This window comes from Ursus maritimus, unplaced genomic scaffold (genome assembly GCF_017311325.1).
Source record: "Ursus maritimus isolate PB19 unplaced genomic scaffold, ASM1731132v1 scaffold_2, whole genome shotgun sequence".
NCBI classification, from domain to species: domain Eukaryota; kingdom Metazoa; phylum Chordata; class Mammalia; order Carnivora; family Ursidae; genus Ursus; species Ursus maritimus.
Genome location: NW_024424452.1, coordinates 45255269 through 45272382, shown reverse-complemented (window position 1 = coordinate 45272382; position 17114 = coordinate 45255269). Strand labels below are relative to the sequence as shown.

Below are 17114 nucleotides of genomic sequence, written 5' to 3'. Positions count from 1 at the left end.
GACTTGCCCAGTTTCTCTCTATATAAAATAGGGACTGTGATACCTACACTTTAAGTTATTATAATAGATTTAAAAAATAAAATGCATGTAAAGCACTCAGCAGGACACCTGGCACAGAGCAGATATTCGATAACATTCTCTTCCCCTTGGCTCATGAAACAGATGCAAATTGAGGACGAGAGGTACATGTATTTAAATTTTACGGCAAAATTATGACTGCACAGCATTCTAACTAAATCTGTATTTAAGGGATTTGAGAGTTAACCTTCTGAAATTATCTGGGTTTACTCTGACTGCTCAGAATTAGTATGTTATTTGAATTAACAGTAAAGTCACAGACGAGAACAAGTTCAAGGTAGAAGGGAAATATGCTTATCCACTTTACTAAAATATTAGGTATTTAAAATTCCATGGCCAAGAACTTCCACACTCTCTTACCTGAGACTAGTGGTTTCTGTGTATTGGACAGCCATGAGCTGAGAATTTGAGCCCTGCTCCAGAGCACCCTGGAAGAAAAAAAGAATTTAATGCCATATAATGAAATTATATGAAGGTCTTCCTATAGTGAATTACTCTACCTTTACATTTACTAAACTCTCATTAGAGTGTTCACATATTTTTTTCCATGAATATTAATTTTGGCATACTAGGTTCACATAACTAAACACCAACATAAAGACTAGAACTCTTCCGGTTACACTCTGGGCTGAGAGATGTGTCTTAAGGAGATTAAAATGTTAAGGCATTTCTCATAAAGTTCAAAAACACAGCCCAAAAGCTTAGTCCAATTACCACAAGTTTTATGACCAAGTCATACAAATATTACTGAACGCATAACTTATATTTGTCTAAAATAATCCTTTTCCCAATGAAAAGTTCCTGAAGTGTGAGAGGTCCATAATGAAACTACATCCTACTGTACTGAGTTAAACACGAAGATCTGCATGCCGACATATGCCTATGGACTAAGACATCATCAAAGAGATCTCACCAATGGGGGCGCCTGGGTGGCTCAGTCAGTTGAGCATCTGACTTGTGATTTTGGCTCAGGTCATGATCTCAGGGTCGGGAGATGGAGCCCAGTGCTGGGCTCTGCACCTGGCAGGGAGTGTGCTTGAGATTCTTGTCTGCTTGAGATTCTTGCCCCCGCACCCCCTGCCGCTTGTATGCACTCAATCTCTCTAATCAATCAATCAATAAAATGTTACTTTTCCATAAACTGCATATAGTTGGGCCTTCCCTTTTAAAAAACCTAGTCTGACAATCTCTCCCTTTTAACTGAAGTATTTAGCCCGTAACTGTAATTACTAGAACAGCTGGGTCCACTATGTTGGTATATATTTTCTATATATCCTATTTTTTCTTTATTCTTTTCCTGCCGTCTTTTGGTTAGAATACTTATTTTTTAGTATTCCACTTTTATTTCCTCTATTGGCTTTTTAAGCTTTTCTTTGTGCCAGTTTTTACTGTTTGTTATAGAGATTATCCTTAAGTTACTACAGTCTACCTTTAAATATTATTTGAACAATATAAGTTTATAATTCCATTTACCTCCCTCTCTGTGTTCTCACTGTCTTATATTTTACTTCTATATAAGTTATAAACCTACAACAAATTGTTACAAGTTTTTTTTTTACAAGTTTTGATTTAAAAAAATAACCTTTTGAAGACATTTAAATACACACACACATATAAAATAAAGATACCTTTTATAAAAAGACCGTTTATTTTTACCAGATATTTACCCATTCTGGTGCTCTTCCTTCCTGCTAATCTGGAGTTATAACTGCTAATTTCCCTTACTCTAAAAAATGTTTAGTATTTCTTATAGTGCAGATCTTTCAGAGATAAATTATCTGTTTCTTTTTTAAAGATTTTTTTTAAAGATATTATTTATTTGACAGAGAGAGACAGTGAGAGAGGGAACAGAAGCAAAGGGAGTGGGAGAGGGAGAAGCAGACTCCCCACCAAGCAGGGAGCCCGATGTGGGGCTCGATCCCAGGACCCTGGGATCATGACCTGAGCCGAAGGCAGACAATTAACAGCTAAGCCACCCAGGCGCCCTGAAATTATCTCAGTTTTTATCCACCTAAATGTCTTGATTTTGCCTTCATTTTGAAAGGTATTTTCATTAATGTGCCCCTTTACCTTTTCTAGACTCGCGATCTAGAAAGAGGGTAGAATTATGAAATAGGATTAACAAAATCAAGGATATAATGCTTAGAGATCACAGACATTTCAAAGAAATGTCAAATCCTCAAATTTACAGAATATCTTAGTCTACTGGACCCTTTTAAGGATCTGAAAGGAGTGGCTGTGAGGAAAAAGAGGGTTGAAATGAGGAAAGAAGACTAAGCAGGGTAGTTACAACTCTCTATGCTAAGAAAGAGAAGCAGCGAATTCTTTATGTTTTGGTACTGACAACAGCACATGCAGAATGATCCTTCTGACGTAGAACTGCTTTTACCCTTGACAAATATAGATTCAGCCTTCTCATTCCTTTTTCTGTAATAGCTAAGAGTCCCACATTTCTGACCATTACCTAAGTTCTATTACAGAAACATATGTACCCAAGATAGCTGAGAAAAAGATAATACTTCGGATTAAACTACAGATCATGTCCAAAGGCTGTGAAATTAAAACAAGATTATCTTCTTTGCATTAAAATTCCTTCAAGATGAAAGAACACCAAGCACCCCTTACATAGTAAATAAATTCTCTATTCATTTATCTAATGGAAAGGAAAAAAACAACATGAAAAATTCTATCAAAAGAGAAGGCAAAAAACTCATTTAGGCCAAGAATTTTAATCTAATTCTTCATAAAGTCCATTATACCTCCTCTGCGGAATTATCTACTGGCAATTATCTGCCCCTTTCTTGCTCTTCCCCAGTACAGCAAGGGACAGAAGCCTGAAAACTGTATTATCCAAACTTTGTTGCCATCGGGGTTGATATAATTTAGGTACTGCCAATAAGATATGCGTGCGCCAGATTCAGAAAGGCAAAGAGAGAGAGTCCATTCTTCCCCCACCCAGCGGCAGCTGATGTGTAGTCCTTGGCAGACAGGAGTTTTGTAGTACTAGACATTGCATTCCGATGCCAGGAAGCAGCTTTGTTTGGGCTTCTGAGGTAACTGTGACATTGGTAATAACTGCCTGTAGCCTCCAGGGGTACTAACCACCAATAAAATTACCATAATACATGAACACAAAGGTAGAGAGGCCCAGAGAGGCCCATACTGGATAATCATAGAATCTCAAAGCTTGAGCTCATCTAGACTAACCTTTATTATTTTACTGATGCAAACAGCCCCACAATGGTTAGAAGTCCGTGTTTCTCAATATCCTTTCAGTGTACCTGTGAGCATATCACATACTGCTTCCAATCAGTTTCCAAATAATCAAATATCTAAGGTGCTGCCATTAGCATATAAACATGTAAACCTGGAGATGTATATCCCATCTAAAAATAAAACCTCTTCCTTAATTCTTACAGCTACTCCATTTTCCCGTTCCTATTAATGGGGGTCATCCTAAAATAATTCTCTCTACTTCTTCATTTATTATTACTTCCTGAATCCACATCAATCAGGCTTTGTCATTGCCATTCCAATGAAATGATTCATCAAGGTCACTAACAAGTTCTAATCATCAAATCCAATGGTAAATTTCTCAGTCCTCATCTTAATCATTATTTCTTAGCTTTAGTAACAGTTAATCACCTCCCTTTCTTATAAAACTTTCTTTGGGTTCTGGGACACTATTATCCTACATTTTTTTCCTATCCTATGGGCCAACCACTCTTCTTCCTTCTCAAGTGCCTATTCTTTCTTCTCTCTCGTCCTCTAATGTTAGAGTTGCCCCAGGGCTCAGTTCCATACCTCTTTCTTTTTTACTTTCTCCCAAGCTGATATCATCCCAGACTAAACTTCCAGGCTTGACCTCTCCCCTAAACTCCAAACCTGGCTGACTGTCCACTTGACCTGACTGTAGTCATACTGAATTTAAGAGATATTTAAATCTTTTTTTTCCTATTTAAATCTCTTGATTCCTGCCTCCAACTCCTCCTTCCCTAGTCTCACTCTCTAAATGGCATCATCATTCCTCCAGTAGTTAAGGCACAGAAATTATCATTGATACCTTCTAATTTTACATCAGCAATTTCCAGCAGCTCTATTCTCAAGATACATTTGGAATTCGAATACTTTCCTCCACTACCACACTAATAAGGGCTGCAATGATCTCTCACCTAGCATACTGAAATGGCTTAACTGGTTTCCCTACTTCCACTCATGTTCCTTCCATAGTCTACTCTGTGTAGCAGCAGTTAGAGAAATCTTTTAAAAATTCAATGTTCAGGGGAGCCTGGGTGGCACAGCGGTTAAGCGTCTGCCTTCGGCTCGGGGCGTGATCCCGGTGTTATGGGATCGAGCCCCACATCAGGCTCTTCCACTATGAGCCTGCTTCTTCCTCTCCCACTCCCCCTGCTTGTGTTCCCTCTCTTGCTGGCTGTCTCTATCTCTGTCGAATAAATAAATAAAATCTTTTAAAAAAATAAAAAAATAAAAAATAAATAAAAATTCAATGTTCATAGCAGCAATGTCCACAATAGCCAAACTACAGAAAGAGCCCAGATATCTATCGACAGATGAATGGCTAAAGAAGATGTGGTCTATATATATAGTGGAATACTACCGAGCCATCGAAAAAATGGAATCTTGTCATTTGCAACGACGTGGATGGAACTAGTGGGTATTATGCTAAGCAAAATAAGTCAGTCAGAGAAAGACAATTAACATATGATATCACTCATATGTGAGAAACAAAACAGAGGATAGGAGAAGGGAGGGAAAAATAAAACAAGATGTTAGATGTCAGTCTGTTAGGCGTCTGCCTTCAGCTCGGGTTGTGATCTCAGGGTCCTAGGATCAAGTCCCATGTCGGGCTCCTTGCTCAGCGGGGAGCCTGCTTCTCCCTCTCTCTCTGCCTGCCGCTCCCCATTTGTGCTCTCTCTCTCTCTCACAAATAAATAAAATCTTCAAAAAATAAAGCAAAACAAAATAAAATAAAGTCCTAAAATAAAATAAAAAGATGGAAGCCCAGCCAAATACGTTCTGAACAAGAGCTGTCATTAACCTGTAGCCAGCCCCACATGTCTAAGTTCAAAAGTGCTCTCCAGGGGGGCGCCTGGGTGGTGCAGTTGTTAAGCAGCTGCCTTCGGCTCAGGGCGCGATCCCAGTGTTCTGGGATCAAGCCCCACATCAGGTTTCTCCGCTATGAGCCTGCTTCTTCCTCTCCCACTCCCCCTGCTTGTGTTCCCTCTCTCGCTGGCTGCCTTACTCTGTCAAATAAATAAATAAAAATCTTTAAAAAAAAAAAAATTCTCTCCAGGAAGATGTGCCTCCACTTCCAAGCTGTCCTATGTTTCAACACAATCTTTCTGAAAAGTTCTAAGAACAGAGAGATACACAGTACCATTTTCATACCATCTGTGCCAAAAACATTTGTGCCATGCATAGGAACCCCTGGCTTGAGAGTAAATTTGAGGGAGAGAGCAGGAAAGAGCACCACGCCCGAGCAAGAACTCCTGGGGCTCTAACACCTGGGAGGAGGGCTTCAGTGGCAGCCACAAATGCATCTGAAGCAGCAGGAGGCAGTGGGAAGTGCCTGAAGTTCAGGTTTTCCAAGTTTTTCAGGGAAGGAAGCAACCCATCTGAGGGAAGACGGCCAACCAATATGCCAACCCTTGTTCAAAGACAAGCAGAAACAAACCTGAAGAATACGGGTTTTCTGCTGATTATTCGTCATTCTTCTCGACTTGGTCCTTTCCACTTCATGTCTGTGAACCCATCCTCGAAGTTCATGATTTAACCTATAAAATAGCTTAGTTAGTTCAGCATACTTCACAGAAATTAATGTCTCACCTTCCCTTACAAATGAATTTAATCATATTAAGTTCCAAATAGCATCCCTAGTGCCTGATGATTCAATAGTCCTTTTTGATTTGAAAAAGCTAAGATATGAATGTTATTTTTAATACAACATGCATTTTTATACAGTAACCTCCTCAATCATGGGTTCAATTAAAAAAAAACATAATTAAATACCTTCCAAATATAAATACTGAACACCTTTTCACGGAAGACTACTTCCTGTTTCTGCTCTTGGGCTACATACACTCAAACACCGGAGACACTGAAGAGCATTTGGTAAGTTACAGGATCCGACCAGCAAATGGATACATTAAAGCCTTTGAAAATCATGCTCTTTGGGGAGAAGGAAAAGAATGAACTCAACTGCTCAGGAAAAAGAAATTTCCATGCACTATAACCCAAAATTTCCAACACTGCAAATAAAAAAAAGGCCTAGTTCAAATGTAAGTTCCATTTATTGTGCTTACTTTTACAGCAGTTGTGAAGATGTCAGACTACGCTTACTTAACTGTAGTTGATTACTACTTAAAAAAACTGAAGCAGTTTTTGAAGTTCAAGGATCGAATCCAAAATCACAGGAAAATATTCAAGGGAAAAGCAGATAAGGAAAGGTAAGGTGTGCCCTCATGGGAAACTACCCCCAGAATCACTTCTCTTCAAATTGTAATCTTCCTCACTTGAAGAAAAAGGCACCTTCTGCTATGAATGTTACCACTCTCAAGTCTAACATCCTGAATTTTTATATTAATATCATTCTGTAGTCTTCAAATAAGGCATATTTAAGTATTCAACCCAATGCTATCATGAAAAATAGACCCATCACCTCCTTTATCAGGTTGATGGACAAACTAGACAACACCTGATATGCCGACGATCATCCAGCACATAATCAGCGCTTCTCTCAGCCACTGAACTAATGTGAACAAATAGTTTTCTAGGTTCCAAAGCTAAACCCAGGAACCCGGTCAGATATTTGTGTAACAATCTAGAACACTCACCTGAGAGATTCTGTGGTGTTTATCAGGGGCTGACAAGGAGGTGGAGGAATATACAGTAGTGGTTCTTCACTTAGCACCATGAGGGCCTTGTCATTTGAAACAGAATGATCGTATCTGAAAAACATATGCACAAAATCTGTCTCCTTGTGTCTTAAATTCCTAAGTAGTTTGCTACAAGAAAGTCATTACTAGTATTAACTTTCTATGGAAATAAAAATATAGTAAATAGGATATACTGCAAGATAGAAGTAATGCAATAGAAAAAGAGGGAAGTATAAACCAAGTAGCACAAATGTCACTTTCCAATTTCCTGCAGATGGTCATGGTAATTCACATTTATCCAGTCACCATTTAGTGAGCAATTACTATGCACCAAAAACTAAGGAAACGATAACACATGGTCCGTGTCTTTGGTGAGCTCAAGGCATACACAGTGATGCTGGAACAGAGGTGACACGGTAATGGGGGGATTTGGGGGAAGGACCCACTGACTGATAGGAAAGACAGTATTAAGGGAAGAGGACCTAAGTTTTGTGGTCGTTCACAAATCTGTGATAACAAAACTGAAACTGTGTGTGGCAGGGGTAAGGAGAAGCATTAAAACACTTGGTGGGAAAGAAGTGAAAGTGTTGAAAAGTTGAATATAAATTTTAGAATCATGGAAGAATCCGAGTCACTAATAAAACACGAAAATAATATTAACCAGTTACTCCATTAGCTTCAAAAAATATACCTTCCTAACTGTCACACTGAATTCATATCCATGGTGTGATGGAGGGAGCAAAACCTAAGCTGAAAATCAGAAGTGGAGCAGGGGGCATAAGTGCTACTTATTCTCTTCACTCTGCTATTTTAACCTTTCTCACTAAAAAATCTTAGAGCTGTCTTGAATTTCTTTATATTCAATGCTCTAGATTTAGAAAACTAGATATTTAGCTAAAACCCAAAAAGAAAAAATATAAACACAAAATCAGACACGGCTAGATACACAGTTTCCATTAATTCATTCAACCAGTATTTACTGAATACCAACTGTGTGCCAGGTACGGTGCTAGGAATCCAACGGGGGAGCGAAGAGGCACCTAGAGTTCTGCCATGCATGTGTGCAGTTTGAAATGTTTAAAAAAAGAGAGAGAGAGAGAGATGTCAAGGAAACTACTGGGTAGAGCAGTCTGGAGACTCACAAGAGAAGTCTGGATGGGAAACATAAATTTGGGAGTTGTCAGGATATAGAGACAGGGATTGTGTACTAAATAACAGATGAGTCACATAAGCAGAAAGAAAACTAAAAAGTCCACAGTTCCAGAGGATGAGATTTGGATAAAGGAGGAGCCCAGAACGACGACTGAAACAGAGGCCCGTGAAAAAGACAGAAACTGAAAAATGTAGCAACACGAAGGAGCATGTTTCAAGGAAGGAGGGATCCACAGAGCCAGATGCAGAGGAAAGATCAAGATGAAGACAGAAGTTTCCACTGAATTTGGCAACACTGAAATAACTGGCCTCCTTGACAAAAGTAATTTTGGCAGACTAGAAAACTAACTTCAAGAGAAAAGTTACAGATGTCTATGTATGCCACACACCACAGGGAAAAAAAAGCAACAGCTGAGGATATACACATCATTCTTCCCTTCAAGTTGCACCAGAACATTCTCCATATCCTCTCCTCTGCCTCTAAGAGTGAAATTGTTTGGAATAACACAGAGATGGTGGTACACAGGTAGTTAACCCTAAAATTAAGTGTTGAGGAAGAAGAAAAAACCTCTCCCTCATACTGGGTAAATTCTAAATGCCTACAACAGGAGGCTGCTTGCTACACTTAAAAGACCTGTCACATGTGCCTAGTTTAAAATCAGGTCTCCATACTTAGAATAATATAAATGCTACTATCCAGAGAAGTCTAAAATCACTTTTGAAGACATATTTTTGATCTATAATTTTATTTCCATGTGATAAACCCTAGTATAATGACTTCTGCACATCTGTGCTAACTGGCTTTGTTCTATCAGCCAAAAATATTCTTTGGATGAGAAAAAAAAAATCTGATAGGAGAAATACCAGGAAAGGAACCGGGTGGAGCTGAAGGGAAAAGAAAAGGGAGAATCTAAGCCAACATGCATCTGGAGACAATCAGATCCACACTAATCCTGAGATGGTTGGAGTTCTAGACTGCGTGCAAACTATTTCATATCAATAGACACCATTTCGGCAAATAAATCACTAAAACAAAGGACAGTGCTAGGGAGGTGGAGTTAATGAGAATCCCTGGAATAAAGACAGGTTCTGGCTGATGCCTTCTATGTAGGGTAACCATCCCTTCCATTTATCCAAGACAGTCCTGGATTTATGCCTCATGTCCTGATGTAATTATTACACAGCACTACCTTTCATTCTTAGAAGTGTCCCAGTCTGGCTGACAAATTATATGGTCATCTTATAAACCACACATTTCTAAAACTGAAAACATATATTCAGTTAATTACTAAATGCTAAGAGAACATAATGTTATAAATTATGGGACTATAATCTACTCCTTTTTTATTTGAACCAGTTCTCATATTCTTCTAAAAAATGAAACATAATAGATATGTAAGCTGCATTAAAAAATAAATAAAGTGTCATGGCTGTGTATAAATAAACCAACTAAAATGCAGTTCAAAACACATTTGTATTTGCTGCTTTCAAATGCTGCACAAACTTTTTGGTATCTTTTATTCAGTATTTATAATGATTAAAGCAAGAATATCAGGGGTGCCTGGGTGGCACAGCGGTTAAGCGTCTGCCTTCGGCTCAGGGCATGATCCCAGCATTATGGGATCGAGCCCCACATCAGGCTCCTCCGCTATGAGCCTGCTTCTTCCTCTCCCACTCCCCCTGTTTGTGTTCCCTCTCTCGCTGGCTGTCTCTATCTCTGTCAAATAAATAAATAAAAATCTTTAAAAAAAAAAAAAAGCAAGAATATCAAATTGATGGACTGATACCTACTTGCATCTCCCAGGGTGCTTAATAATAATCTTAGATATTTCAAGAGATTTGCATGCAGCCAAGAATCCAAAATCTTGGATTCCAATTTTTACCAATACCAGTAACCCAGCACAGGCAATGGTAACTCTGGGGTGGGGAAGAGCGAAGGGCTTGCATTTCATATACAACTTTGGAAGCTGATAAATTACAGCCCGAAGGTCACTCGAACATCTAGGTTGAACTAGGATGATCAAACCACTATGCTTTCCATGTTACCTTACTCTACCACAGACAAATAGGTGAAGGCTTCTCTTTACTGAGGTTGGTTCAAAATAAGTAATATTCTTATAAAGCTTACCTGAACTGTAATTTCAAGTATGTAATCAAGAACTTGTTCTACTTTTTAACAACTAGCAATACGTATCTAAAGGGCACATTCTCAACTCTCATAAATCCAAAGACTATCAAATTTAACATTTAAGTTTTGATGGATCTCATGTGGACAACAGAACTCAAAGTTACACGCAGAACATGTAAGACAAACTTGGACAAATTATGTAGTAAAGTGAAAGATACTATTAAACTCTAGCAATATTCAAAGTCACCGTTAAGTGAGCACCTAAGATCGGTATTTCAAAAGTATGGCTAATTTTGGCATGTAAAAAAAAAAAAAAAAGGAAGAAATGTTATATATTATTTTCCAACACTATGGCATCCATCACATTGTAGGCCGCATTACACTTACTGCCATAGAATTCTGTGGATCCTCCACCACACTTAACCATAGTACTTTACACACTGCAGATTCCTAAAATAATGAATACCAGCATTTTTTTCCAGGAAGGCTAAATGGAGACAAGCCCACAGGACTATGCTAATAATTTCACTCACTGATATGGCTATCACAGTAAAAATTTTAAAAAAATGATTCCCCTATGGCCCTTGGCCTGTAGAACCTTACAGAGTTACAAGTCAACAGATCTTTAATGATTCTCAAACATTATATTGTGCAATCGTTGCCACACTGTGACCTCCCTTTGCTTTGTTAGTCAAGGACCTCACTCCACTTGGTTCTAATAAAAATCTCAAATAACACAGGGAAATGTTTATCAAAAAGTATACAGCTCCGAAAATGCCCATTATAGCCTTCTTCTAGTTTACATAATATAGACCTCGTCTTTGCAAAAAATTTTCAGTCTTTTACTATGGCAAGCTATACAGAAATTTAGCAGGAGAATGATAAACCGTAACGAGGGAGGGAGATCCAACAAAGATCACAATAAGTAAGTATAAACGATCTGATCAAATGACTGCACACAGGTCCACCCATATCCCTCCACCAGATCCTATTCATCACAAGATGATACTATTACATACCCTGTATGTGTAACCATATGACAGATAAAAAACATTAAAAACATTATGTGTAATATAACGTGTGTATATTGTATGTGCCTCCATATGTATCTTAGTACACACAAACCAAGATCACATCTCTGTAAGAATTCCAAAATTGGGAAAGGTTTCAAAAAGTACATTTATTCTTAGAACTGATCTTAAGAGTAAAATCTACTAAGGGCCTCAATAACTCGTTTGTTCTACAAATTAAAACTGTGCATATACAATTTACATGTAAACTTATACTATATAATTCCCCACGGCAGTTCCATTAAATCATTTTAACAGAGACATGCCATCTTCTAACCTGTAGCTGTTTTTCTGGATGATACCATCTGATGTGTCTTCCACCTCTTTAGCAGAAAATTCTAGAAGATGCCTCCTTTGATTTGCAGGGTTCACACCAGGATTCTTTCTCCTGGAATCCTGTTCCAACATGCTGAAAATTTTAAAAAGGGAAACAATAATTGAAATAAAAATATGTCACACATATACATACTACATTAGCTCTAAAGCAAACCCAAATTCCTTCACAGGTTCATGCACACACGTGAACACTAGGCACAGAAAACAAAATAGTACATGGCTGTGGTCAAATCCCTCATGTGGCATCCTGTACACATGAAAAACAATTTTGAGAATAATTTTCATTAAGTCTAAAACTATCTCATTTTTAAACTGCTTAAACAGGGGCACCTGGGTGGCTCAGTTGGTTTAGCGTCTGCCTTTGGCTCAGGTCATGACCTCAGGGTCCTCAGACAGAGCCCCTCACTGCGCTCCCTGCTCAGCAAGGAGTCTGCTTCTCCCTCTCCCTCTGCCCTTCATCCTTGCTCATGTGCTCTCTCTCAAATAAATAAATCATAAAAAAAAACTGCTTAAACAACATCAGTATTCTATATGCTTTAAAAACTCTGCAATTATGTTATGTATGTATATAAAGTAGAAATAAGTACAACATACATATAAACAAACTTTAAATTCAGATAATAACTGAAATAAGAAGTCCTCCTGAATGTTGCAAACTGATGTTTTCAATGAGGGAATGCTTCAAATGAAATTGGAACTTTTCTCCTTATGGACAGCCAAATGCACTAGCCCTTCACAATCCCAGAAGGCTGGTGATCAAACACAGATAACAAAAAATTATTTTATTTTTTTCAAAGATTTATCTATTTGAGAGAGAGTGCACGCGTGTGCGCACACACATGCATGTAAGGGGGAGAGGCAGAGGGAAAGGGAGAGAGAAAATCTTAAGCAGACTCCCCACTGAGCACGGAGCCCAAGGCGGGGCTCCATCTCATGACCCTGAAATCATGACCTGAGCTGAAATAAAGTCGGCTGCTTAACTGACGGAGCCACCCAGGCAGCCCACAAAAAATTATTTTTAAAAATACTTCTATTCTTATTTACATGTAAAAGTTTCCTATTTCCTTCTTTCTCCCCATCTTCCCCCATACCTTCATTTGTCAATATGTGTCCTCATGGTGGGCCTAAGTATTTGCGGCAAACAAACGTGTGTGTGTGTGTGTGTGTGTGTGTGTATATATATACACACACACACACACATATATATATATACACACACATACACACGCACATATAAAGCAAATACTGCAATAGTTATTTAACACTTTTAACTCACTAATCATGAGATTTAGCTTAGAGATTTGGGTCACTAATAAGATATTGTGTGTGTGTGTGTGCTTTATTTTATAATGCCACACACAGAATTTCCACTAGTTCTAATCTTGAAATTAAACACAAAAGAAATCGCCTTAGGGAAACACAAAAGGGATATCAGATTCCACTGAGAGGGATGAAGAGGTAGAGGAAAGAAACGGTACTGAAAGGGGGTCACAATTAAGGGCCCTGTGGTTCTAAGGACAAAGGGTAGGGCGGTCTGTCTCCACATCAGGGGAAAGCAACGTTAGGGAAAATAGGAAGCAGGTACATCTCTCTAGAATCATCTTTTGATCTCTTAGTTTATTTCCCATTCTCCTCATTCTTTCCCCCCGGAATCACTGCTATCTGGTGGTCCTCACACAATATGCTGTAGCACTTGAAACATCCTGTAAAAGCTTCAAAGGTGTACCACCAAATTACCAGCCTTGTGGGACATTTAATTTTGCTACGAATGAGGATGCATTCTGTTACCATTCTATCTCTCAGACACAGTGTTTACCTGCGTGGTCCCAAACAACATGAACCCTGCTGCAAATAAGGGAAAAGGTCTAGTGGAGTCTCTAACCAAACTCAGGAAAACTGAGCTTGGTGAGCATTTAAGAGAATAAGAGAGAAGCAGTAGATAATAACTTTATAGGGAAGACAAACGAAGAGTGTGATAACTACAGAATTTTTTTTTTTTGCAAATTACTTCTCTGAAAAAGATTTTCCTTTTAAGTCTTTCAAGTGTGGTGCCAAATATTCTACTTAGGAAAGTATGCTGTAAACAAAACAAAGTTAAGAACCTTCTCCTTGGTTTACAGAATCTCCATCAATTCAACAGCTACACTGTATTAGTGACACACCCATGTAATAACATTCCCGTCCCTACAAGTACTCCCTCAACCCCGCCAATGACTAAGAGGGGCTCTACCACCCTGACTGTAAAAAGTGTTTCCCTTATTTTAACTAGAAACGTACTTCTTTGTAACTTCTACCCTTTGGTTCTAGTTCGGGGCTTTGTGGCTGTCCAGAAGGAACCTAAGCAAGCGTCCTTCCAAAGTCCAAAGACATCTAATCCATACCCCCTACCCCCCACAGGCCTTCTTTCTCACAGCTATGGTTTTTACCTTCTTTTCCCTTCCTCTCCCTCTTCCAATTCTGAATTTATATAATTGAGCTTTTTGATCCCAGCTGAATAATTTACATCAATTCCTTTAAAAATATTACTTTGTCTACCATTCAGTCAAGAACTTCTAGGATCCTAATTAGCAAAAGAAATTCTCCTTCTGGGGCGCCTGGGTGGCTCAGTCGGGCGTCTGCCTTCGGCTCAGGGAGTGATCCCGGCATTTTGGGATCAAGCCCCACATCAGGCTCCTCTGCTGGGAGCCTGCTTCTTCCTCTCCCACTCCCCCAGCTTGTCTCTCTCTCACTGGCTGTCTCTCTCGCTGGCTGTCTCTGTGTCAAGTAAATAAATAAAATCTTTAAAAAAAAAAAGAAAGAAAGAAAGAAAGAAAGAAATTAATTCTCCTTCTAAGCAAGGATCAGCATGCCATCAACATCCTCAACTGAGCTGTTACTAAAATACTGAAAAGCACAGAACAAAGAAATTGAGCCACGGAGCATGCCCCTAGAGAAAGCCTTATAAAAATGTAAGTTTTACCACTTCTGAATTAATTCTATCACATAGTCCAAAATTTCCCATCTTGACCATACAGATATTACTAGCAAGTCTGGTCAAATGTTCTTCTAAGATGCAAATATAGTAAAACAGTAGCTGCCATTTTCTGAGCACCTACTATGTATTAGGGAATGAAGGCTTAGTACACATTGAGGTTCAAAGAGTTTAAACAACTTGCCCAAGGTCATGGTCTATGTAGTTAAGGAAGCAGAGATTTGGACCTAAGACTGGAACTCCATTACTACATTATGTTGACAACATTTCTCAGAATGACTGATTATTTATTCAACATGCATTAAATACCTATTATGTTCCAGGAATCATATACAATGCTAAAGACTCAAAGATGAAAAAAAAAAAAAAGGTAGGGGTGCCTGGGTGGCTCAGTCCATTAAGCGTCTGACTCTTGATTTTGGCTCAGGTCATGATCTCAGCACTGTGGGGTCAAGCCCTGCAGAGGGCTCCATGCCCAGCATGGAGCTTGCTTGGGATTCTCTCACTCCCTCTCCCTCTAAAAAAAAAAAAAAAAAAAATTAAATAAATAAATAAAAAACATTTTTTACGAAAGATTTTTAAAAAGGTAAAAATCAAATTACAGTGTATGTGTAGGGGTGTTGATACAGATGAAAGGTAATAGAGTGAATAATGTCATAATAAAGGTTAATGCTGAATGCTCTGGAAGCACACAGCTAAAGCACCGGATCTCTGCTGAGAGAATCACAGTTATCTTAAATGAAAAGCAGTAAATAAATAGGTAGAAAAGGAAGAGGGAGAGAGGGAGGGTATTTCATACACATGGAACAGTATATGAAAAAAGCACATAGGTATTAGAGAGCATGTTTTGCTCAGAGAACTGCCAATAAAGCAGGAGAGGGTGTGTGGGTGGACACAGCCAGAAAGGGATTATCTCAGAGAGAGAGGAGAAAGAAAGGGAACCAGAACGATAATGCAAGGCTAGATTATGGATGGTCTTACCTGCCACAGTATCACTAAGTCTAGAAATTCATTCATGTAACAAAAACAAAACTAGCATGTTCTGTTCCTGTTTTAATTTTGGCTCTCAGGTATCATATCCCTTTCTTATTTATTTACTTTTAAAGATTTCATTTTAAATAATCTCTACACCCAACATGGGGCTCAAACTTATAACATGAAGATCAAGAGTCACATGCTCTACTGACTGAGCCAGCCAGGCACCCCTGTCATGTCCGTTTCTGTATCAGAATCTTCCCTATGATTGTTAAATTCCCTGGTCTAATGGGGGAATCTACCTTCTTTCTTTTAAAAACTGGCATTACAATGATCTCTTAGTTACCTGGACTACTTGAAAAACAGCAGATTTACTAGTACCGTTCCCCTGCTTTCCTACGCCCTGGCTAGGGGATATAAGCCTTTAAACAGGAGGCTCCCTCGATAACTCTCACAGTTAACTGCCTGGCCAAAATGCTGCTATGGCTTCTAGAAGTAACTTCACTTGTGTTTCCTTGAATCCTACTATCAACTAGCAATTAACACACTTGATTGGTTTCTCTTGATCAGAAAGCACCTTCCTCTGATTCTCAGAGCGTGGTACCTGGACCACTAGCATTAGCATCACCTGACAGCTGGTTCGAAATGCCAATTTTCAGGCCCCACCCCATTCATACTCACCCAGAAATTCTAGGAGTGGTGCCCAACAACTGTGTGTTTTAACTAGCCATCTAGGTGACTCTGACACACTCAAATGTTTGAGAACCACCATTTTAAGTAATCTTGTCTTGCACATCTTTCCTATCTCATTCCCTAAAAGTGACACATTTTTCACAATGAATCCAACAGAAGTAGACAGTCTGGGGAGAAGGACGGGGCGGGGGGGGTGGTCAGACAGGAGGTATGTGGAAGGGTATAATCGAAAGTGGACATCTTTTGGGAATCTGGATGGTTTATGCACGATTTATAAACTAACTTTGTGCATTAATACTTGGAAGTTTTAAAAGAGCCTTTCTACTGATCATTGTTCTTTTGATGATGTTAATACTACTATGAAGACAGGCATTTCAATTCACAATTTATGGCTGTTCCAAGCAAATGCCTTGAGTTTAACCATCAGTTTGGTTTGTTCCATCTGTGGCTGAGCTGCACTACAGTCACTCAGCAGCTGCACTTGCTGGAAAACAGTTTCGATGTTGACTGGCTTGGCTACTAAGAGATCACTATTTTTCACTGCTGCCCACACAGGTAATGACTATCACAGTGTAATGGCAATTTATCTTTAACCTTAGCTACTCTAGTCACTTTTACCCTTTGTTAGCCTCAGCTTTATTATCTACTCACGGGCCCAGAATGTATTTTGAAAAGGTAATATACTAAGAAATTCTGAAAAGAATCTGTTAACATTTTTCACTTGTTTTTGGTTCTTGTTGTCATTTGGTCTCCATTCCTTGTAGATTTTTTTTTTTGAGTCTTAAAATGAAATTTCTCTTAAGCTAAATTTTAGA

General features: G+C 38.7%; 1 protein-coding gene across 1 annotated transcript in view; it reads right to left on the bottom strand.

Annotated features, from left to right (window-relative positions):
- ATF6 (activating transcription factor 6) overlaps positions 1 to 17114 on the bottom strand; it is a gene marked incomplete at its 5' end in the record, with an annotated part of 198212 nt that overhangs the window by 115086 nt on the left and 66012 nt on the right. The window contains 4 exons of the mRNA XM_008685747.2: positions 439 to 506; positions 5774 to 5873; positions 6933 to 7046; positions 11602 to 11733. Coding sequence (XP_008683969.2) covers positions 439 to 506; positions 5774 to 5873; positions 6933 to 7046; positions 11602 to 11733 — 414 coding nt within the window. The remainder of the gene's footprint in view (positions 1 to 438; positions 507 to 5773; positions 5874 to 6932; positions 7047 to 11601; positions 11734 to 17114) is intronic.